Source organism: Spermophilus citellus, assembly GCF_964194105.1.
Source record: "Spermophilus citellus genome assembly, chromosome: 9".
Taxonomy (NCBI): Eukaryota; Metazoa; Chordata; class Mammalia; order Rodentia; family Sciuridae; genus Spermophilus; species Spermophilus citellus.
In genome coordinates, this window is record NC_138191.1 from 61,910,357 (window position 1) to 61,934,332 (window position 23,976).

At 37.2% G+C, this 23,976-nt stretch overlaps 1 protein-coding gene and 1 pseudogene across 2 annotated transcripts in view; both read left to right on the forward strand.

Moving 5' to 3' along the window:
* The window catches only part of LOC308656519 (glycogen debranching enzyme-like), a 67,146-nt gene extending 64,724 nt beyond the window's left edge, over positions 1-2,422 (forward strand). Inside the window, 2 exon segments of the mRNA XM_081307695.1 lie at positions 296-374; positions 378-2,422. Of these exon segments, the coding sequence (XP_081163821.1) occupies positions 296-374; positions 378-413 (115 nt within the window). The 3' untranslated portion in view covers positions 414-2,422.
* Positions 2,423-21,633: 19,211 nt separating this feature from the next.
* On the forward strand, positions 21,634-23,592 carry LOC308655510 (endoplasmic reticulum chaperone BiP-like; annotated as a pseudogene). Its single transcript has one exon. The product of its transcript is annotated as an endoplasmic reticulum chaperone BiP-like (transcript).
* Positions 23,593-23,976: the final 384 nt, after the last annotated feature.

A 23,976-nucleotide genomic window follows, 5' to 3' on the forward strand; every position in this document is an offset into this window, starting at 1 on the left:
TACAACTTGAGTCTTATAATTTATTCTAAAATAATGAAATTAAGCCTCAAAGAATATTCCTATATTGCCTGGAATGGTGAGGGTTTACTATATTTCTAATAGATAAAAGGATCCTTTGTATTTGAAAGTTATAAATCCTAAGGATGGAATAGGAAAAAGGACATCTTTAGGATATTCTGGTTTATTTTGTTACAAGTGATTGTTTCTGTACTAAAAGGCAAAAAACATGAACTATTAACTATATTGTTAAAATGTGTTAGATTATGGCTCATAAAAAATCCTTTCTATTTTTCAGATCCCCTTGGAAAGGACTTCCAGAACTGACCAATGAGAATGGCCATTATTGTCCTTTCAGCTGTGAGACACAAGCCTGGTGAATTGCTGTTATTCTTGAAACACTTTATGATTTATAGTTGGTTCAGATATATTTAATAAATAGACAACTTCATTATGCAATGCAAGATCATAATGCAAATGCCTATGTATAAAAATTCAAGTTTTTAAAAAAATCTTTCATATAATATTGATGCCCAATTAGGTAAGATTATAAAAGCATTGATTTATCTTTTTCTTTTTAGTGTATGAAGATAGCTTTCAATTTGAATAAGAGAAAAATAAGATTACTAACAGAATTTTCTTTTGAGTTCATTAAGTATTCCTTGAAATCCAGAGTTAGGAAAAGAAAACTTATATAATCTTAATTTTCTACAAAAGTGAAAATGGAAAAGTATCTTTAAATTGTGGTATATATTCAGGAACAATACCTACTGAACAGGCTGTGGATAATTAACATTCTCACCATGTACTATGACTTTCTCTTTTTTTTTTTTTTTTTGGTACTGGGGATTGAACTCAAGGGGCACTCAACCACTGAGCCAGCCCTATGTTTTGTATTTTATTTAGAGACAGGATTTCCTGGAGTTGCTTAGCACCTCTCTCTTGCTGAAGCTGGCTTTGAACTTGCAATCCTCCTGCCTCAGCCTCCTGAGCTGCTGGGATTACAGGTGTGCACAACTGCACCCGGCCTATGACTGCCTTCTTAATACCTTATTCAATATATATTTCAGAAGTGCTTCATAAATGTAGAATTATCAACATTTCTACCATATATGTTCATAAATGAAGCACAGATGTTCAAACTGTGATATTATTTTTTCACTGATGTATCAATATGTTTTCAAATGTTATGAATGTCAATAGTTTATTAAAGACAACTGACTTGTGCTAATGATGCATAGGCTGGGAAAAAAGCAGAGCATTAAGAAATTGATTTCATTAAAAACAATTTTGTAAAATTAGCCTCAAGTTCCAGTTTCCTGTTATATGAGATGATTTACATTTTCAAAATAGAAATTGTTGGACATATTTATGAGAACTTTCAAGAAGAAAAGAATGTTATATTAATTTTTAAAACTTGATAGCTATCTCTAGTTTCTGTGCAAAAGTCTATTGACAGAGCATAATAAATACTGGTTTCTGTTAATGAAAGCCTACATTAACAAGTTCAGTATTCAGAACAATCTATTTTTTTTTTTTTTTTTTTGGTACTGGGGAATCAAACCCAGGACCTCATACATACTAGGCAAGCACTCTACCACTGAGCCACATCCCCAGGCTGACAATCTTAATATAATAAAAGTACAGATACAAATTCAGTAGTTATCTTGAATCCAATAAAATAATTTGAATCATATTTTGTTTTAAGATACCTTAAACTTGAAAATGACATAAAAGTGAAAAGGTTTTTAACATTTATAAGAATTTACATTTTTGAATAGTACTTTTTTCCTAGATGGAATTTTTTTTTTACTATTTTTTTCTCAAGAGTAAATTAATTATATCATTATACTTTTGTTTGGGAGAAAGTAGTTGTAAAAATCCTTTCATTACTATTTAATGTTATTCAGGGATATGTATGTTTATATATAAAATAATGATACAGTAGAACTTTTCTCAAGAGGTCATATACCTAACAACCTAAGAAATGAAAATAAAGATAGGCGTTCAAGGCACAACTTCTAGTGCCAAAATCTATAAATGCATCAAATGTCAAATGTCCATGTTGAAAGGCTCATACAGTTTACTGCAGGATTACCTACCCACCCTTTTGCAAAGCTGACCCTGCTTTAGAAATTGCTTTCACTAGCTTAGTTTTCTGGTACCTAACCTAGAGCAGATTAAGTCCTACAAATTCAAGGAAGCTTGTGATAGTAATCTGACCACTATTTATAAACAAGAATTTCCAGATTTTCCTTTTTTCTTTAATCCCTCCCTTACTCAATATATAACCTCCTCTAAACGTTGGAGGTAAATGGAATGACCTTAGCCAGGCCTAGAAACCCATACCTGTTATCCCAGCAACTCAGGAGTCTGAGGCAGGAGGATCACAAGTTCAAGTCCAGCCTAGACAACTTAGTGAGACCCTGTCTCAAAATAAAAAATGAAAAGGACTAGAGATGTAGCTTAGTGATAGAGCACCACTGGGTTCAATCCCCAGTACTGGGAGCGGGGGAGACTGACCTTCCTTGAGGGAACTATTAGTTCATCCAAGGTTTATGTAGCTATGCTGCTCTACCCTAACAATACAGGAAATAAGAAAGGTAACAGAAAACCTGCATATGTAACTAAAGCAAGAACTGACAGCTGACCGTTAAATGTGACTAAATAAAAAAATAAATAACAAGTTGATGTTTTAAAAAATAGATATGCTAGTTTATCTACTGTAGGGGAAATACCCATCTTGGTAAATCTTTTGGATATTGCATTCTTAATTAGGAGTATTAATGAAAGAATATTATCATATTATGCATGGTCTGCTTTAAAGTTTAAAAAGGCATGTTGTGAGCTAGGGATGTAGCTCACTAGTAGAGTGCTTGCTTAGAATTTGCAAGGCTCCTTGGTTAGATCCCCTGCATCTCTCTCCCCCACACACAGACACACATTGGGAAAAAGACAAAGAAGATGAAGAAGGCATGTTCTGCATTATTCCATCCATGGTAGTTAAAGTAACACTTTTAGACTTTAGAAGGATAAATGCCATTTGACTGAAGAACATTTATGTAGAATGCTTCATTCCTGTGCAACACTGGATACGCTGTTATTATATTACATTTTGACAATGGTTGTGTCTTGGTTTTTCATTAATCCAAATCAATCTGAACCCTTCAAAATGAGAATGAAACTTGCCACTTTTACCAGTGTGCTGTGATATTTTAGTAACTTTTCAAAGGTAATTTAGGAAACATGAAACTTATCATATGTATCAGTATTGTAATATGAATTGTAATCGATTCTGATATCAGTCTTATGCTGCTGTATCTCGTGGGCAAATGTCATTTATATCTCTGTGTGCCAAGAAAATAAAATGTTTTCTAAAGGACTGTGTTTTGATTTTATTACATCATTTTCCAATTAACTTGACATCTATTAAGTACTTACTTATTTGGGTGCTTACCTTTTTGATAGGATGTGTGGGGACAGAGAAAGAAGAATTTTAAGACATTTGATAATTTAATTAGTCATGTCAAAATTTGGAGCAAATTAAACTCTTGATGTATAAATAGATCTATTAGCAACTATGCACTCCTCTTGTATGTCTTCAATACCATGAACTTTTTATTTTCCTTTCAACTTATTAAATGCAAATACAACATGTCAAATAGACATACATAAATAGTTTCTACTGAAGTAACCAATAAAGATTTTGTCACTTTTATATTATTTTACTGAATAATATATATGTGTGTATATGTATAACCTAAATTGATATATTTAACTTTTGCCTTAAGTAGTATTGCTTCATTTTTTTAATGCAGATATATACCTTTATCTTCAGATAAAAGGTCTTAACCTAAAAATCTAAACCTGTAACTATCAAATGGTTTTAGGTTAACTTATCAAACTTGCTAACTTTACTTATTTAAATCCTCAATGTGTTGATATAATGAACTCAAGGAATTTGCTTAGTGGTTTGTTGTTTTTGTTTTTTCTATTTGTATGGGTCTTGAATTATAAAATTATAAAGCAGTATTGAAATCTTGTCATTTTGGCTGCAACTTTTTTTTTTGTTTTGTTTTGTTTTGTTTTGTTTTTAGAGAGAGAGAAAGAGAATTTCAATATTTATTTTTTAGTTTTCGGCGGACACAACATCTTTGTTTGTATGTGGTGCTGAGGATGGAACTCGGGCCACATGCATGCTAGGCGAGTGCACTACCGCTTAAGTCACATCCCCACCAGCTCCAACTTTTTTCCTGATATTTGTTTTCCTAATATATTTGGTTTTGTTATTTTGGCTAGGAGAATTTTTTGTTTAACTCACAAAGGCTTTTAAGTTTTCTTTAATCAAATCTTTAATTTTTACTTATCTCTTCTCTCCCTTCAAATTTTAATCAGACACACAATTTAATAAACATTCCTTCTATTTTCCTTTGGACTTATGGGTTTTTTAACAGTTATATCTGATATGAGGTAAAAATCACTTAGATTTTTTAAACATTGTTGCACTCTAAATTCAAGTTGAATGTTTATGGTAATGCCTTTTTTCAGTCATTGATTTTTTTTAATAGTAGGACCTACATTTAGGGATTATTGTTGAAGTTATCTGCCTACACATTCACTTAACTACTGTAGTTTTTGTTTTAATATTTATTAGTTTTTATCTTATCACCTTATTTTCTAACCAATTCCCTACTCTTCATTTTTCAGAATTTTCTTATATATTCCCAACTTTTATTCTTATGTATTTTTCAAATCCAAAAACTATTAGTCTTTTTCACTAAGTACATTTAATAAGAACTAACATAATTACAACATTGAATTTTATGTAAGAACATAGAATGTTTGGGATTTTTTGTTTGATCTAGTTTTTTGTTTGTTTGCTTTTGCTTGCTGCAATTCTTCCTAATTTTTATGTTTTGGTTGTTCAAAGCTATTTCAGTTCAACTGATAGCCTATTAATCAAAATAAGAAATTCAAATACAAGGCTGAAAAGGTACATGTGAAAGTATGTATGAGAATACATGTATATACACACACACACATATAAATACATATATATGTGTATATATATATATATATATATATATATATGTTTTGAACTTGGGAAAGTTTTAATGTGAGTCATGAATACACTTATTAAACTTGGTGATGAATGTATATATAGGAATATATAATAATATATATGCAAATATACCATTGATAATTGTTATGACAAAATACACATAATATTTATATTACAATATATGCTTTTATATAAAATGAAGTTTTATGTTATATGCTTTTATATAAAATGAAGTTTTTTATATAAAATGAAGCTGGCCCTGGTTCCGCCCCCCCCCCCCCCCCAGCTCTGGCCAGTGGCTGGTCTCTGGGGGACTTGGCAGTGCATGGCGGGGAGGGGCTTATGTGGACAGGGTAGTCTTGGAGGTGGCTTGATAGGGCATCCAAGGGCCATGCGTGGGGATGGAGGCAGGGAGCTCTGGCCCTCTCTTGCCATGCATTTGGCGGGAGATTGAGTCCTGGAGACTGGAGGAAGCCCGGGGATGAGTGTGGGATGGCGGTGGTCGCTCTGGGGCTGCATTGGGCTGGGGACTGCAGAGATGGCTGCTGACCAGTTGCCATCCAGGGTCAGGGCGGCCACAGGGTCATGCGGTGGTCCCAGAGGGGAGGCGGCTGCGGGCGGGGCGGGGTCTTCCAGAAGGATGGAACCTTGGGATGGGCGCCCAGGAGCGGTAGACGTCAGGAGCGGGCACTATGGGAACCGGAACACTGTGGTCCTTGGTGATCAGTGAGCAGTTGGAGCAGGAGGACTTCACTGAGGCAGCTGCGGACCAGAGCGATACTCGTGATACTCAGGATACTCACGGGTTAACTTGACTTTTCCTTCTTGGTTTTCGGGTCTTCACAATCGTCTTTCCCACTGGGATCTTTTTGTAAGTGTTGTGACATTTCCTGAAATTTCATTCTGATGAGTACCTAGGTAAAGAAACTAACAAGTGCTGTTCCCTTTTTACTTTTTCTTTACCCACTTCACCTCATCTAGGCCTTGGTTGATGACTACTTTGGGGAGGGGAGAGGGGTCTAAAGGTGCAGGGACACTCTCCTTGCCTTTATTTCTGAGTGCCCCCTCTGTTGCCTCTCTATCCTACCTCTTCTCTGTCCTTTCCTTATTACTGTCCCTTCTGTTTCCATTCACCATTTTTCAACCATGACCTTAGCACACAAAGTTAGGGTGTAAATTGGAATTGATAAGCTGGGAGATCCCAACTGCTACAAGGAGAGTATGTCCCTGTGAGTATGTGGCCAGGATACCCCAAGACCCTGTGGGTGATAAAAATCTGGTGTTCCAAAGGTCGCCCCCCTTCTGTGGAAACCAAGTGGACCAGGACTGTCCTTTTCTTTGAGTCAGACAGGTGCTGGTTTATTTCACTTTTTCACTACTGTCCCTGCCTTAGAGACCAAGGAGAGGGTTCCACACTGAGTCATTTGGATCTTTGACATCCACTGAGTTCTTTGGATCTTTTGGGGGAAGGGAGGAGTGTTAGGTGTTTTGTGAAAATTCCAAGACCATTTCTAAACAGCAGGCAGCTTTTGTTCTATATCAGTTTTGTTCTTTTCTTCTTTGGGTTCACTTCACCTCCTTATTGAGTTTGGGTGTAGGGGTCTCCGTCTTCATGAAAAATAATTCAAAATTAGATGTGAAGGTGAGTATTTAGGATGAGTAAATAAATCACAGCACATTATACATGTGTGTCTTTGAGATTTAGATCCTTTTCCCTGCAGTGAGTTCTTTAAGCAGTTTGCCAGAAATGCCAACTTATTGTTAGAACTGTGCAAGTGAGGAACAGTGACACTTAAGCCTCATTAGGTTGACAATACCTATAGCTCTGGTCTCATGATTTTGATAAAACCTTTCAGACTGAATTTGAAGAAAGCCCGATGGGCCCAGGTAGAAAAGTTTCAGCCCAAAAGTTGGCAGGATATTGAAGTTTAGCTGAGTTGAGGAATCACTATTCAGTGAACGTAGGGTAACACCAGCCCACTCCACCTCCCGAAAATAGAACAACTTCTCAATTATCATCCCCTTCACCTCCCACCTGCAAAAGTCCTTGACCTAGGAATGTGGGCCTTTACAACTGCTCTTGGTCCCAGGGGGTTAGTACTACCATTGAACAAAGATGATTCCCAGAAGGGATTCTGGAAGAATTCTGATGCTTGTCCATCATAATTTATTCACCATTCACTCTGAAAATTTAGCAGGGTGTCACTTTATGCTAGACAGACTCCCTGTAGAACCTTTCCATTTAATGAGTGGCAGAATACAATAACAAATACTAGAGCCAAAGGAATGATTATTTTCAATGGAGGGAATGAAGTGATATTTTTGTGTGAGCTTGAAAGTGAAAGGTAACTTTAATAAGCACAGAAGTGGGGAGGCTTTCTGCACAGAATTGCTGGTTATCTCTAATGTCTACCAGGATCTCACTGCTTTGACAGTGCAGCCATGTGCTCTGAGCCATTGAGGAATCTGAAAGAAAGCTCTGTAGGTGGCCAGAATGTGCAGGTGTCTCAAATCAAGCCAGAACCACTTGATTTGAGACAACAAGTCACAGACAATAGCTCTGAAGAGTAGTTGGTTTGCTGTTTCTTTTTAATTTCCCACTCACTTTCATCATGGTGATGAGCCACACACACAAAGATAATTCATGTGTGTAAAGAATCCAGGGGATTGATAAAGGTTGGGAGCACATTCTGGTCTTTTCTGTGGAAAGTGGTATGTGTTTTATTAATTGTCTTTATTATTACGTGATAAGGAAATGAGCCACCTTGCTCATAGAGCAGATATTCAGCAATAATGCCTCCCTTGATAAGAGTTTTATTTTTCTTGAAGAAAGTTTCAGGATGTATTGCTGAGAAAGTTTTCAAATGTCACAGTCTTCCTTTTTATTTTATTTGTTGTGGTGTTACATATTGAACCAGGGCTTCAGGCATGCTAGGCAAGCACTCCACCACTGAACTACAGTCTAGTCCCATAGTCTTCCTTTGAAAGGAAGAAGTAGGAACTAATTAACATGTTTATAGAAGTGTTAGGGAAGGGTAAGTTCAGTTTCAACTTCAGGGTGTATGTAGACAGAACCTTCCATAATTTTACTTACAATATATTTCTCTAATATTCATTCAGTACCACCATGATGTCACATCTGTGCTTAGCATGTTAGAATGAATGGCTGGCTTCCACAGGACATTCAGGGGACTCTAGGATTGGTTGAGCCTTGCTGGAGAGAAATGGGAAGGAGAGTGATGGAGCTTACGGGGATGATCTTGAGATAGCCCAGAGTAGATCTGAAGGTAGACTAAAAAAAGAAAAACAAGTTTTTATTATGGGAAATTTCAAACAGTCATGAAAGTAGGCCCAAGAGTATTTGAATTATGTGTATACAACCTCAGTTTCAAAAATTATCAACACCTGTACAGTCTTTTATCTCTACTACCATTATACTTAATAATCCTTAAAAGCAATTATACACAATACATCAACATGGCTGTGTTCCTAAAACATTCTTTATTTATAAAAAATAGGCAGCTGCCCTTTATAACCTTGAATTCAAGGATGGATAGTGTTAGGTTGTATGTTTAGGTGTGTGGTTCCTGTTCATTTTAGGGTTGACTGAAATAAGGTATGAGGTTCATCCCTCACATTATGGATATCTGTTATTTCAGCACCGTTTATTGAAAGACCACGGAAGTACTTTGGCATCTCTGTCAGAAATCGGTTGACTGGGATCCAAGGTGGCAGAGTAGAGGAGATCCTGTTTCTAGCCTCTCTGTGCCTGAATCAGAGAAAGCTATCAGGTGGCTTCTCCTCCTCCAGGTCTTGCCTTGAGGAAACACAACATCTCAGTGCATGTGACAGGACTCCATCCAGCGGATTTTCGCAGAATCCACCAGAGCTGTGAACACCAAGCAGAACTCTGTGTTCAGGTGAGACTCCAGGCTCTGGTCCCAAAGCCCACAGTTAGAGCTCTCCTATATCTTTAACATTTTCGTATAAACTTTAGAATCAACTTGTTAATTTCTGCATAAAAACATGCAGGGTTCTTCCAAAATCCTATATATTCAGCAATAAAAGAGAATAAAATCATGGCATTTTCAGATAAATGGATGGTGTTGGAGAAGATAATGCTCAGTGAAGCTAGGCAAGCCCAAAGAAACAAATGCCAAATGTTCTCTCTGATATAAGGAGGCGGATTCATAGTGGGGTAGGGAGGGGGAACAAGGGAGGACTCTGGAGTAGAGGGGTGGGAGGGGAAGGGAGAGAACATGGGGTTAGAAATGATGGTGGAATGAGAAGGTCATCATTATGCCAAATACATGTATGAAGACACTAATTGGTATGAATATACTTTGTATATGACTAGAGATGTGAACTATTGTGCTCTATATGTGTAATATGAATTGTAATGCATTCCTCTGTCATAAGTACATAAAAATGTGTTTTATAAGAGATCAATAAATGAGATGCTTTTTATGTTAGAAATGCAAAATAATAGCTTTTGTAATATATAAGTAATCTCAAAGTCTAAAAATTATTCCAAGTACAATATCATGTGGTATATGTTTTTGTCATTTTACCCTTCTTACATACTAACATTTCTGTTGTAAGGACCGAGCTCCTTTGGAACATTTCAGCAATCATTAATGGCAAAAGCAGCTGCCACCCATAAGTTCAGAAAATGGAGATTTCCAGCAAGATGTCGATACTGTGAACGCATTGTCATATTTAGAGGTCTTAAATGCGAAGAGGTAAGATCTTTTGGGAATCACAATTTTTTCTTTTGCCATATACTTTTTTGTTATGATTTTACTTATTTAGAGATGTGTGTGTCCACACACAAACACACATTTAAATATATATAAATTTGTTGTTTGTACTCCTGGGAACTAAATTCAGGGTCTTGCACATGCCATATTTTTAGAGAGAGAGAGAAGAGAAAGAGAGAAGGAGAGGGGGAGAGAGAGAGGGAGAGAGAGAGAGAGGAGAGAGAGAGTTTTTTTAATATTTATTTTTCAGTTTTTGGTAGACACAATATCTTCTTTTAAATTTTATTTTTATGTAGTGCTGAGGATCGAACCCAGCGCCCCGCGCACACCAGGCAAGAGTATTACCGCTTGAGCCACATCCCCAGCCCATCTACCCTTTCTTAAAATTGTGTTTTGAAATGGCTTCTTGCTAGATTGGTCTGGCCTTCAACTTGTGAAATTCCTGTTTCAACCCCTCAAGTAGTTGGAATCATGGGCATATGCCATCACACCTGGCTTGCCAGTACATGTTTGATAAAGTCCCACAGTTTATTTCTATAGTTTTCTTCTTTGTTTTCCTGTTAAATGTAATTCACAAACCACAAATAGTACTTTTTAACATATTTTTGTCGTTATTAGTCGGCCTGTATTTTGCTTAGTTGTGAATAATTTTAAGGTGAGTCAATCAGTTTTCAAATATCATTTTCTTATAGTGTCTTCTTGTCTGCCATAAAAGATGCATGGCAAACTTAACCATCATTTGCGGACATCGGAAGCTTCCGGGGAAAATGCACTTATTTGGAGCAGAATTGTCCTGTGTTGCCAAAAAGGAGCCAGATGGCATTCCTTTCATAATCAAAATGTGTACTTTAGAAATTGAAAAGACTGCCTTGTGTTTACAAGTATGTTGTTTACTCTTAAAACTCTAAAAACATAAAAGCCTTTTTGATTTGTCTTAATGAAAAAGAGACTTTAAGAAAATCAGCACTCTCCATTTGTAATAACTAAATTTATTCACATTTATTTGGAAAATGTTAATTTATTTTACTTCAATTTGTACTTTTTAAATAGTAATAAAATTGAAGTAGATACATCAACTCTGTCTAGATGTCTGCATTTAGCCCTTTGTACTAAAGTAAAATATTGCATTCTGTTTTTCTTTTCTCTTCAAGGGAATTTATCGAGTGAGTGGCAACAAGGCAAAAATCGCAATACTGTGTCAAGCTCTGGAAAACGGAAGGCATTTAGTAGATCTGTCCGAATTTTCTTCACACGATATCTGTGAAGTGTTAAAATGTTACCTTCAGCAGGTTAAAGTTTTATTCTAAACCTACCATCAAATGCAAAGAGCAAAAATATTTTATGTTTCATATTTTTCATTGGTATAGACTATGTCATCACCCCCCTCATTATTCTAAGATTTTATAATGATGTACTTTGATGTGGATATATTTCCATCCAGTATTCTGGCCACTCCATGAGCTCCGTCAGTTGTGAGCACTTTAGTTCTTGGAACTTTTCTTGATTTTTATTGCCATTCTCCCACCCTTGTACTTGAAGCTCTTGTTTGGAGATGTGTGTGTGTACACATACACAAACACACATATAAATATTTATAAATTTGTTATTTGTACTCATGGGGATTAACAATTCAGGGTCTTGCACTTGCTTGGCAAGCATACTTGTTCTCCAGTTCCCTTACCTTTTCTTTATTGTTCTTTTTTTCTTCAAAAACTTTCTAAGACATTTCCTTGTCTTTTTCTTCTTGAATAAGTAAATTACTCCATTTGTGAGATCATGTTTTAATATTCAAGAAGTCTGATTTTCTATTCTTTTGATAACATTTTTAAATGATTATATGATTCTCTTTTATTGTGGATATTCATAGATTTTTCTCATTAAGGGTTCTTTTCTCTATTTGGCCTCTAACCTTTGTAGAAATACAATGTGACCCTCATATATAACATTAAATTTTCTATAGCAACATAAAAATTAAAAATATAGTGAAGCGAATTTTAATATATCATTTAACATTTTGAATATCTAGTTTTTCAAATTATGAGGTATTTTGCTTATTTATTTATTTGTATTGCAGCTCTTCTTCTTTGAAATATGGTATCTATTTTTCATTTAGAGCACATCTCAATTTAGATCAGTTGCATTTCCAGTGCTCTTTCACCATATCTGACTAGTTGCCAGCATATTGACAGCATCATTTTACACCTTCAATTTGTTCTTTATCTACCCATTTTGATTTTTGTCTTTCATGGTGTCTAGTTACATGAGTTTGGGCTTGAAATCACTTTGGAAGCACTTGAACACACATCAAGGCTTTTTAAAAACTTTGAACTTTAGTATAAAGTGGTCTAGGTGGACTGTTTGGTATATGCCTAACTACATGTCTCTAGTTCCCTGTTCTGGCACTGGTGTGGTCCTCCTGGGATGGCATTTTTGTTAATTTTGATGGACACAATACTTTTAATTAATTTATTTATTTTTATGTGGTGCTGAGGATCAAACCTAGCGCCTCACACATGCCAGATGAGTGCACTACCACTGAGCCACAACCCCAGTCCCCCAGGAAAGGGTTTTTTCCTTGCCTAGAGATACAGTACCAATTCTGTGGGAGCCAGGGTTACTAAGACTGTAGGATCTGTGCTTTCAGTGTGCATATAGCCAACATATCCCCATTTGAAGACAGTTACTTCTCTGTTCCTTATGTTTGGCATTGCCTCGATTCAGAGAGCCTCTGTATCCCATTGCCCAGAGAAAAATTTTCCAGAGTTTTAGAAAGGAGATTGCCCTAGTACATGGAGTGGAGACAGGAGTCCATAGAGAGCTAAGCTTTCTCAGCTGGCCCACCTGCAACCTAAGCCAAGATCAGAGGATCTGGTAGTGATTGTCCACATCCCTTTAGGATTCTGAAAATCATGTTGAGTGACAAAGGGTCAGTTCTCTTGGAAATGCTGCATCAGGACTTATTCATCTGCTCTTCTACTTGTGAATTGTTGCTTTTTGTTTTCTCTATTTTCCTAGTCCTTATGAGCCTACTGTATTTTAGTGGAATTGCAGGAGGGAAAGAAATTAAGTATAAATTGCTGGATCTACAATGTTAGCCCAGGAAAGCATTGATAACCCTTTAATCACATTCTACAGACCCCTCAACTGAGAAATGGAGGTTGATACCTTTGAATGACTGGAAGTCTCATAATGTGTCATCCTTAACCTTGTTTAGTCAGTCAGGGAGAGGAGATGAATTGGGTCCAATACAATCAACTTGCATTCTGTTGAGGAATTTTGTATGTCTAAGACTTTCATTTGGGAAAGTGTGCTCAATTCTTGCAATAGTGTTAGAGAGTAGCCTTTATCTGACTCATTGACCTAAAGCTCCAAGAGGTGATGTGACTTGCCTCAGATCCCAGAGTGGTGAAGATAGAAACTGATCACAAGGCAACACCTTAACTTCCCACAGATATTATAGGACATCAGGTAGCTAACTGTTCACTGAATTTTCTATTGTAGATCAGTAGAAACATTGAAATTCATTATGGCAGTGGATATTTGTTGTAAGAACTACTTCTTTCGATCTATTCATGGCAAATCAGCCTGTTTTAAAGTTTCATGAGATGTTGACAGTATGTTTTTGTAGGTCATATTATCTTGTGCTGATCTTCATTCTTGCCCAAGTAAAATCTGTGCCCTTTAGCACTTTGATATTTTTACCCCTTACTCATAAAATCCATGGGTTTCTGATTCATTTTATAGATTTTGTTCACTATTCTATGTTTGTTCCAGTAAAACAGCTGAAGATTATGCTATTTGGGGGACAGATGTGAATATAATGTGTTTAGGATAGAGATGAAGAGTTTTAAAATCCCATAATGAAGCTTAAAGCTTAAACTTCATTTAAAGTTTAGAATTTCACTCATTATCTATTAATTTGTTATTAACATAAATATAATTTATAGTCAAGATTTTGATTTGCTTTCTAAGTCACTTCTCTACCAAACATAGATATTTTATTTTATGGGCAGGGATGAAGCTGAGTACTAGAGTGCTTGCATACCATGCTTGAGGTCCTAGGTTCAATCTCCAGTACTGAAAGAGATATCAATAAATACAGATTGACTTTAGAAAATTTTGTTAACCTAAAGGGACATGCTAAATTATTTGAGCAATTCTCACTTATAGTTGACTTTAAAAAAGAAAACAGGCAGAAGATTTTTTCAAAATATTTATTTTTTGGTTGTAGCGAGATGCAATACCTTTATTTTGTTTATTAATTTTTATGTGGTGCTGAGGATCAAACCCAGGTTCCCGCATGTGCTAGGCAAGCACTCTACCTCTGAGCCACAACCTCATCCCAGAGGTATTTTTAATATAATTTGTTTCTTTAGCTACCAGAACCATTGGTTTTATTCCAATGGTACCAGGAATTTATGGAGCTTGCAAATGTCATCCAACATATTAACCAAGAACAGGACACCAAAAGGGACAACTCTGAAGACAACACATCTCCAAATATGTGTACGGAAATCAACCAAATTATTCTTAAAACCAAGGACCTTCTAAGAAAATTGCCACCGTCCAATTTCAACACTCTACATTACCTTATCATCCATCTTAGGAGGTAAGAATTTTTATACCATCTTAGCCATTTTTAATTGAACAGGGCAATAGTATTCAGTACATTATATTGTTGTGTTATGATTTTCAAAATGATTTTAGGATGTTTTTATTATGTGTTGGGAGAGGGAGACATTGAATACATGTTCATGCAGCAAACATGGTTCCCTCAGATGCTTCCTGTGTGCGAGGCTCTGGCTGGGGAAACTAGGATGGAAGTATAGGGTTTCTGTTATTTGTGGGCTTATCCTATTGGGGTACAGATCTGTATATAACCACAGTTCACCATCACCCTTTTTCTAGTAGCTGTGCACAGCTTGTAGGCATGCAGAGGAAGTTTTGGGAGTAGGAATAGAGCAGAAAAGGCAAAAGGCCTTGTGTCTGATTTTAAGAACTGAACGTGCAGAAGAGCATACGAGGCAGAGAGAAACAGACATGGAGACACAAGAAAGCATTTTGCATTTAGAAAATTTGATTTCATTAGGCTACAATATAGCAAGTAGTAGCAGGAACTGTGCTACCCTTCCTAGAGACTTGATAAAAAATTTTACCTACCTGGCAGATTAGTTGACCATGTTGTTTCTATACCCACTAAAGAACTTGGAATCAGGAATTTCACATATTCAGATTTGCCTGCTAGACCTTTCTGACAACAATAAAGATCTCCTTTTTAAATTTTTTTTAATTTATTTTTTGTGGCTGGAATTGTGGCTCAGCAGTAGAGCATGTGCAAGGCCCTGGGTTTGAACCTCAGCCCCACATACAAAGAAATAAATAAAATAAAAAATTAAAAAAATTTTAGTAGTTCAAATCAGTTATACATGACAGCAGAATGCTTTTCAATCCATTGTACACAAATGGAGCACAAATTTTCTTTTCTCTGTACATGATGTAGAGTCATACCACGTGTGCCATCATACATGTACTTAGGGTAATGATGTTTGTCTCATTCCACCATCTTTCCTACCCCGTACCCCTCCTCTTCCTTCCCTCTCCTGAGCCCAATCAATGTTCCTCCATCCCCAGAGACCCAATTATGTATCAACATTTATTTATCAGAGAGAATTTTGTCCTTTGATTTTGGGGGATTGGCTTACTTCATGATATCCACCAACTCCATCCTTTTACCTATAAATGCCATTATTTTATTCTCTTGTGATTCTGAGTAATAGTCCATTGTGTATATATACCACAGTTTTTTTAACTATTCATATCTTGAAGGGCTTCAAATTATTCCATGAAATAGAAAAGGAGGAAACCCTTCCAAACTCATTCTGTGAAGCTAGTGTCACCCTGATACTGAAACCAGCCAGAGACACATCAAGGAAAGAAAATTTCAGATCCATATCTACCTGATGAACATAGATGCAAAAATTCTCAATAAAATTCTGGCAAATCACATACAAAAACATATAAAAAAAAACAATGCACCATGATCAAGTTGTGTATTCCAGGGTTTCAAGGTTGGTTCAACATACAGAAATCAATAAATGTAATTCATCACATCAATAAACTTAAAGAGAAGAAACCTATGATTATACCAATTGATGCAGAGAAAGCATTTGACAAAATGCAGTACCTTTTCATGTTCAAAATATTAGAAAAAGTAGGGGTAGTAGCAATATACCTCAACATAGTGAAAGCTCTCTATGCTAAACCTAAGGCTAACATCATTCTAAATGAAGAAAAATTGGAAGCATTCCATCTAAAAATTGTTCAACATAATGCTTGCCACTCTAGCCAGAGCAATTAGATGAAAGAAATTCAAGGGAATACAAATAGGAAAAGAAGAACTTAAATTAGCATTCTTTGCCAACGACATAATTTTATACTTGGAGGATCAAAAAAACTCCACCTGAAAACTTCTAGAATAATAAATGAATTTGGCAAAGTAGCAGGATATAAAATTAATACCCATAAATCAAATGCATTTCTATACATCAGTGATGAATCCTCTGAAAGACAAATAGCAAAACTACCCCATTCACTATATATATATCTCACAGCTTTTTCACCCATAGATGAATCTAGTATCATCCTGATAGCTAAACCAGGCAGAGAGAGATTTCTTTGGATAGTCATAGAAATAACAAGCTGAGAGTGTTTGAAGTAAAACCAGAACATTGATAGTGGCAAGAGAACAGAGAGATGTTCAGGAGAGAGAATCATCTAGGCTAGAAAACTAGCTGTGGGCAGCTGGGAGTGTGTCTAGTGATAGAACACTTGCCTAGCACATGTGAGACACTGGGTTTGATACTCTGCACTGCATAAGAATAAATAAATAAATAAAATAAAGGTATTGTGTCCATGTCTAGGTAAAAATTATTTTTTTAAAAAAGAAAACTAACTGGGAAGTGAGAGAGAAATTGACAGTGCCAGTTTCCAGTATAAGAAATGGGGAGTATATCCGACATACAATGATGGAGCAATTTTTAGAGGTGTTTTTCTTCCTTCTGCTACTGAGTTCAGTAGTTCCTTCTACTTACATGCATTTTTTCCTAATATAGTACTCTGAAACTCAGTTTGGTGTGTGGTAAGTATCATAATGAAACAAAGGATTCTTTCCCTAGACCTACCTAACTTGACCCTTGACAAATGTTTTGTAGTCTTCTATAGCCCGAGTTTTCTCCAACCTTCTCAAGTCATAGTAAACTACCATTAAGGACGTCTATTATGCAAATCTCATACACTTTATGTGTTCTTCTTTTCAGGGTTGTAGACCATTCTGAAGAGAACCTGATGAACTCAAAAAACTTGGGGGTGGTATTTGGACCCTGTCTCATGAGGCCCAGGCCTACAACCACTCCTTGTACCATCTCCTCCTCTCTTGTTGCCTATGCCAATCAGGCCCTGTTGGTGGAGTTCCTTATTACCAATGCACAGATGATCTTCGATGGGTCCCTAGAGCCACAAAATGTTTCATCTAATATTGACGTTGTTGCACCTCGGGTGGATATAAGCCCTCCTTCCAAACTTGTAATATCAACAGAACATTCCACAATGTCACAATATTTTTCTACAAAGCAAGTGAGTTTTGACCATTTCAGAATTGGATTAAATTTGTGATGTTTATGTTAACAAGTTAATAATCTTTGAACTGTTTGAGGTGTGTTTTGCTTTTAGTTTAAAACTTTTCTTGTGTCAATAGGATATTCACACTGCAGATATTGAAATTGAAAATTATGCATTGGCTACATCATTTGAGGAGTCAGAATGCAAGCAAAATGCATTGGAAAAAAGGGATGCATTTCTCATTGGTGAGTGGTCATGTAACATATATCTTTGCATATTTCAAACCTTGCCAAGAAGTCATGATTAAAACCCAAGGTGAGGGCTGGGCTTGTAGCTCAGTGGTAAAACTCTTGCCTCGGCATGTGTGAGGCCATGAGTTGGATCCTCAGTACCATATAAAACAAATAAATGAAGATAAAAATATTGTGTCCATCTACAATACTCATCCTTTAAAAAAAAAGGTTAGTTTATTTGAGGTAAGTTCAAACTTCAAAGTTTTATTATTTAACTTTTCTAGCCATTGAGAAAGTTTAGTGAATGTCATTTAAATGACTATCATGGGGTTTTTTTCTTCCTTGTAAAAAGATATCTTGAAATTCATAAATTATTTTTGTTCACTTTCTGAGATTTGTTTTCACCTTTACTTCTTTTTCATCATTTAAAGTCAAAACAGAAAAAAGCTGGACTCCTGAAACTCAAAAAAAATAGACTCCTAAAGTTTTTTGATGTCCCTTTACCTGTGGCCTAACTTTAGCACATTAAGCACACATGTCTTCCATTTTCTTGGCTCCAGTCTTTTTGTTCACTCTTTTTTGATCGTTTTATTTCAGTGAATGTTTTCTGGTAAGGGGGTTGAAAACCTTTCATTCCTTACTGCTTTAGTAGAGCTGAATCTGAATTTTTCAATACATAGTCATAAATGTTAAATTTGATATATTAAATTAATGAAATATCAATGAGCGTAGCCTGAAAAAGTCTGAAAACAAAGACAGTCCATTACCTCTCTGCAAAGAAAAGCACTGGACTCACTGATTCCATTTATCTGATTTGATCTTATTAGCACTTCTGTGCTATGAATCTTAGCCTCATTTAAGCCATAGCTAACAGTCTGAAGAAGGTAAATAATGCCAAGGGTCATGTCCCTAAATTATTGTTGATTCAGGATTTGAACCTCATCCTGTCTCATTCCTAAATGGAACCTTGTTTCACTGTCCAATGAAATTTGATTCCCAGATAGGTATACTAATAACAATAAATAATTTTAAAATATTTGAAATTTTTATTACATACCAGGTAATTCTGAGCCTTTTCTTTAGAAGATCATTAACACCACATGCCAACATATCTCCACATAGGAGTTTGTCTTGACAGAAGAAGGCAGGTAGGGCTAGTGCACTAGGCTTGCCCAGGGCAGTACTTGAGCAGGAGCTGCGACATCACCCAGGCAGCTAGAAGTGGTGCTAGAAGTTCTGCAGGACTGTAAATATGTTCTGGTGGTTGCCATCCAACCACAATGGCTCAGCTCCCTTCTATCAATGTGGAGAAAGGTCCAGGACAGCAAATCACATGAGCACTGCCTGGGAAGCAGGAAAGAGAGGCCAGAAGCCTCAGGTGAAGAAGGATGTCAGGTGAGATGATGACCTGCGATCATCATCAAGTGATGCTGCTGTGCACCTGTCTGCAAACCACTGCCCAAGGATATGAGAGAAGGAGTAGGTGGCAGGGATGAGGACTGTGAGCTATGAACAAGGCTGTTGGAAAGCCATCAGACCAGTGGCAAGGCACACAGTTGTCTGATGTTTCTCTGCAGGGAGACGAGGATCATGGCCAGATGGCTGCACCTTTCTAGCAACAGGAGCTTCTGGGGTACATGCAGCAAAGACAGAGTGGGAGATGCTAGAGTTATAGGTGAGAAAATGGACCTTGGGACCAGACTAGAGGAGAAAGAGAAGGAGGTAAATCTGGAGTCTCCAGTACCAGTAGCACAATGGCAATTTTGACAGCTCTTCAACCTTCCTTTGTCCAGAGGATATTGCCATGTATTAGTGGATCAGCTGGGAGGGCATCCAAGCCCTCTGTGGTGTGTTGCCCTCAGTATGGACAGAATGTAGCTGGAAAGCAGATTAAGTGACAGGCAAAGTCCTTGGTATTCAGGACATGGCGTTTGTTGGTGTACAGAGTAGTGTTACTGTTCTAGGGTTACCATTGTGTGCCTGTTGAAATCAGGAAAATCTTAACACAGAAAATATTCATTCATGGGTAGTATATTAAAACAAGTTATTACAGGAAGTGTTTTTTTTTTTAATTTTATGTGCTTTGTGACTATTTGTTCTATTAAGGTGAATTTGAAAAAGTAATGCTTTAATTAAAAATGTGCCTTTAATATTGTATGGATTTTTAATTCCTCTGCATAGATGACTGAGAAAATAATGTTGGAAAAAATATGTAAGACTCTGTTGTTTGAGAGAATGCCCATTCATAAATAACCACACTTCCTTATTAACCAAGCTTCATGAAGTTAAAAAAAAATCTCTTCTTTTTCAGATCACAAAGAACTTGAATCATCATCACAAAAGATGGACAATATGTGTAAAACCACAAAACCACTTAGTCTGAAATCTGATGTGACAACAAATGATATACAGAGGCCTATACCAAGCCCCAAGATCAGATGTTGCTGTTTGCCTGTAGATAGGTTCCATCTTGCAAGCTCTCCTAATGAGAAAAACAGCAGAAATGTGGGAAATGTCAATTCAGACAAGTTTTGCCAGAATCTTACCTTTGAAGGACTTAATAGAAAAGATACCTCTACTACTGTTGGCTCCCAAATTAATGGTTTTGATCTTCAGATTCCACAAAAAACTCAGGAACAACAATGTGAACCAAAGAACTTAACTGGCAGGAGTGCAATGATTGTGCCAAGTGTACTCCAGGAAAAAGTGACAATGAGCATCAAGGTTAGTGGTGACCATTCCAACGGTGCCACACAGCCCAACACACCAGCCAGTTCAGCAAGAGAGTCACCAGTGAGACTGTCCTCTCATTCTCACCGTCTTGCTCCTGCAAGAGCACCCAGAATACTGCAGCCCCATCTCGGGACAACATTTTACAAACCACCTACCCCGACCAGCAAAGTCAGGGAGACTGAGGAGAGACCAGCTTCACCTTCAGCAGCAGTGCCTCCTAGCACAGCACTTATTCCCCTGAGTCATGTGGAGAAATCTGTTCCAGAGGCAGACAGCACATCAGCTTATGCTTTGAAACCAGCTGCTGAGCCTAAAGAGAACTGTGAGGAGGTTGGCCTGCCTGACATGAATCCAATGTGCCAGGGACTCAGGCTAAAACAAATGGAAGAGTTACAAGACCTTGAATTTGAAATGCCACAGTTTGTGTAGGTTGTCAAAATTCAGTTTTTCTTTTTCTTGTTTCGTTTTTCTGTATTGTGTTTATTTTATGAAAGAATGTTGTAAGAGAACCCCTTTTGTATAGGATTGCCAAAGTGTATATTTTGCCTTTTGGCCTGTATTGTGTTTGCTAGTCATATAGAATGATAGTGTTTTAGTCATATAGAATGTTAGTGCTCACTGGTATTGTCTTTAAATTCTGTGTTTTTGAAGTTATGCATAAAATAAGTATTATAATTTTAAATTTAATATAATTTTCTCTATAAAATGATTCATGTAAATGCATCCTTAATGTATAATATTGTTCTCAACAAATAGGGGCAGTAGGGGAAAATGAGCTTTATTTTGGAGCAAACCTGGTGCTGATTCATAAAATGCTTCTGAATGCAAGTGCCTGAAAAATGTTGATTGGGTATGAATATATTTTTTTTCCCACATAATGTTCTAGTGCATCTTTGACCACTTGTGTTGTTATAGCATGTATGGAAGCATTGGCAATTCACTTAACTTTTTAAATATTTACATAGTGGCCTAAAAGCTTGCGAATCTGTGTTTACTAGCATTCTACTTGTCAAATTTTACATATGGTAATTAATACAATTGTAGAAAGGAAAGGCACATCAATACTAAAAAGTTTGAGACATTGGCAGAGACAACACAGACGGACAGAGTTGAGGCATCTCGAGTGTAAGAGACCTGTAACCTCACTGCTCTCAGCTGCAGCCTGTTGCTGGATTGCCTGCAAATTCTGGCTGTCTGCTGAGGAGAGCAACGGGCCAATAGCTAGGGCAAGATGAAGCTCTCTCTGGTGGCCGTGGTTCTGCTGCTGCTCTGCGCAGCATGGCTGAGGAGGATGACAAGAAAAGGACATGGGTACCGTGGTCGGCATCGACCTGGGGACCACTTACTCCTGCATCGGGGTGTTCAAGAATGGCCACTGGAGATCATCTCCAATGATCAGGGCAAGTGCATCAGGCCGTATTATGTGGCCTTTACCCCTGAAGAAGAACATCTGATCCGAGATACAGTCAAGAATCAGCTCACCTCAGATCCTGAGAACAAGGTCTTCGATGCCCAGTGGCTCATTTGCAGCACTGGGGATGACCCTTCTGTGCAGCAAGACATCAAGTTCTTGCCTTTCAAAGTGTTTGAAGAGAAACATAAACATAAATCATACATTCAGGTTGATATTGGAGGTGGGCAAACTAAGACATTTGCTCCAGAAGAAATCTCTGCTATGATTCTCACTAAAATGAAAGAGACTGCTGAGGCTTATTTGGGAAAGAAGATTACCCATGCAGTTGTTACTGTACCAGCCTATTTTAATGATGCCACTCCAAGCAACCAAAGATGCTGGAACTATTGCTGGCCTGAATGTTATGAGGATCATCAACGAGCCTACAGCAGCTGCTATTGCTTATGGTCTGGATAAGAGGGAGGGAGAGAAGAACATCCTGGTGTTTGATCTGGGTGGTGGAACCTTCTATGTGTCTCTTCTCCCCATTGACAATTTGATGTCTTTGAAGTCATGGCCACCAATAGAGATACTCATCGGGATGGAGAAGACTTTGACCAGCGTGTTATGGAACATTTCATCAGGCTGTACAAAAAGAAGACTGGCAAAGATGTTAGGAAAGAAAACAGAGCTGTGCAGAAACTCCAGCATAAAGTAGAAAAGGCCAAGTGGGCCCTGTCTGCTCAACATTAAGCAAGAATTAAAATTGAGTCCTTCTATGAAGGAGAAGACTTTTCTGAAACCCTGACTCAGGCAAAATTTGAAGAGAAAACATGAAGCCTGTTCAGAAAGTACTGGAGGATTCTGACTTGAAGAAGTCTGATATTGATGAGATTGTTCTTGTTGGTGGCTCTACTCAAATTCCAAAGATTCAACAACTTGTTAAAGAGTTCTTGAATGGCAAGGATCCATCTGTGGCATAAACACAGATGAGGCTGTTGCATATGGTGACACTGTCCAGGCTGGTGTACTCTCTGATGATCAAGATACAGGTGACCTAGTACTGCTTCATGTATGTCCCCTGACACTTGGTATTGAAACTGTGGGAGGTGTCATGACCAAACTGATACCAAGGAACACTGTGGTACCCACCAAGAAGTCTCAGATCTTTTCTACAACTTCTGATAATCAACCTACTGTTCCAGTCGAGGTCTATGAAGGTAAAGGACCCCTGAAAAAAGACATCCACCTTCCGGGTACATTTGATCTCACTGGAATTCCTCCTGTGGGGTCCCCCAGATTGAAGTCACTTTTGAGATACATGTGAATGCTATTCTTTGGGCGACAGCTGAAGACAAAGCTACAGAGAACAAAAATAAGATTACAATTACCAATGACCAAAATTGCCTGACACCTGAAGAAATTGAAAAGATGGTTAATGATGTTGAGAAGTTTGCTGAGGAAGACAAAAGACTCAAGGAGTGAATTGATACTAGGAATGAGTTGGAAAACTACGCCTACTCTCTAAAGTATCAGATTGGAGATAAAGAAAAGTTGGGAGGCAAACTTTCCTCTGAAGATAAGGAGACCATGGAAAAAGCTGTCGAGGAAAAGATTGAATGGCTGGAAAGCCACCAAGAAGCTGACATTGAAGACTTCGAAACTAAAAAGAAGGAACTAGAAGAAATTGTTCAGCCAATTATCAGCAAATTCTATGGAAATGTAAGCCCTCCCCCAACTGGTGAAGAGGATACAGCAGAAAGACGAGTTGAAGACACTGATCTGCTGGTGCTCTAATATTGTAAATACTGGACTCAGAACTTTCCTTAGGAGAAAACTGAGAGAACTTAAGTCTGGAATGTAATTGGAATCTGCACCTCAGAGTGGAGTTGAAAATGCTATAGCCCAAATGGCTGTTTACTGCTTTCCATTAGCAGTTGCTCACATGTTTTGGGGAAGAGAGAGAGGAGGAATTGGCTATCTTTAAAAACTGGATATTAAAATGTGGGTCAGGATGTGTGTTCACCTCAGAAATGTTCTATTTAACAATTGGGTCATGCACATCTGGGGTAGGAACTTTTTTCTACCATAAGTGACACCAATAAATGTTTGTTATTTAAAAAAAAATACTGAAAGTTTAGAACTGTCATAAAATAAAAATTTGTACAGATAAAGCTAAGG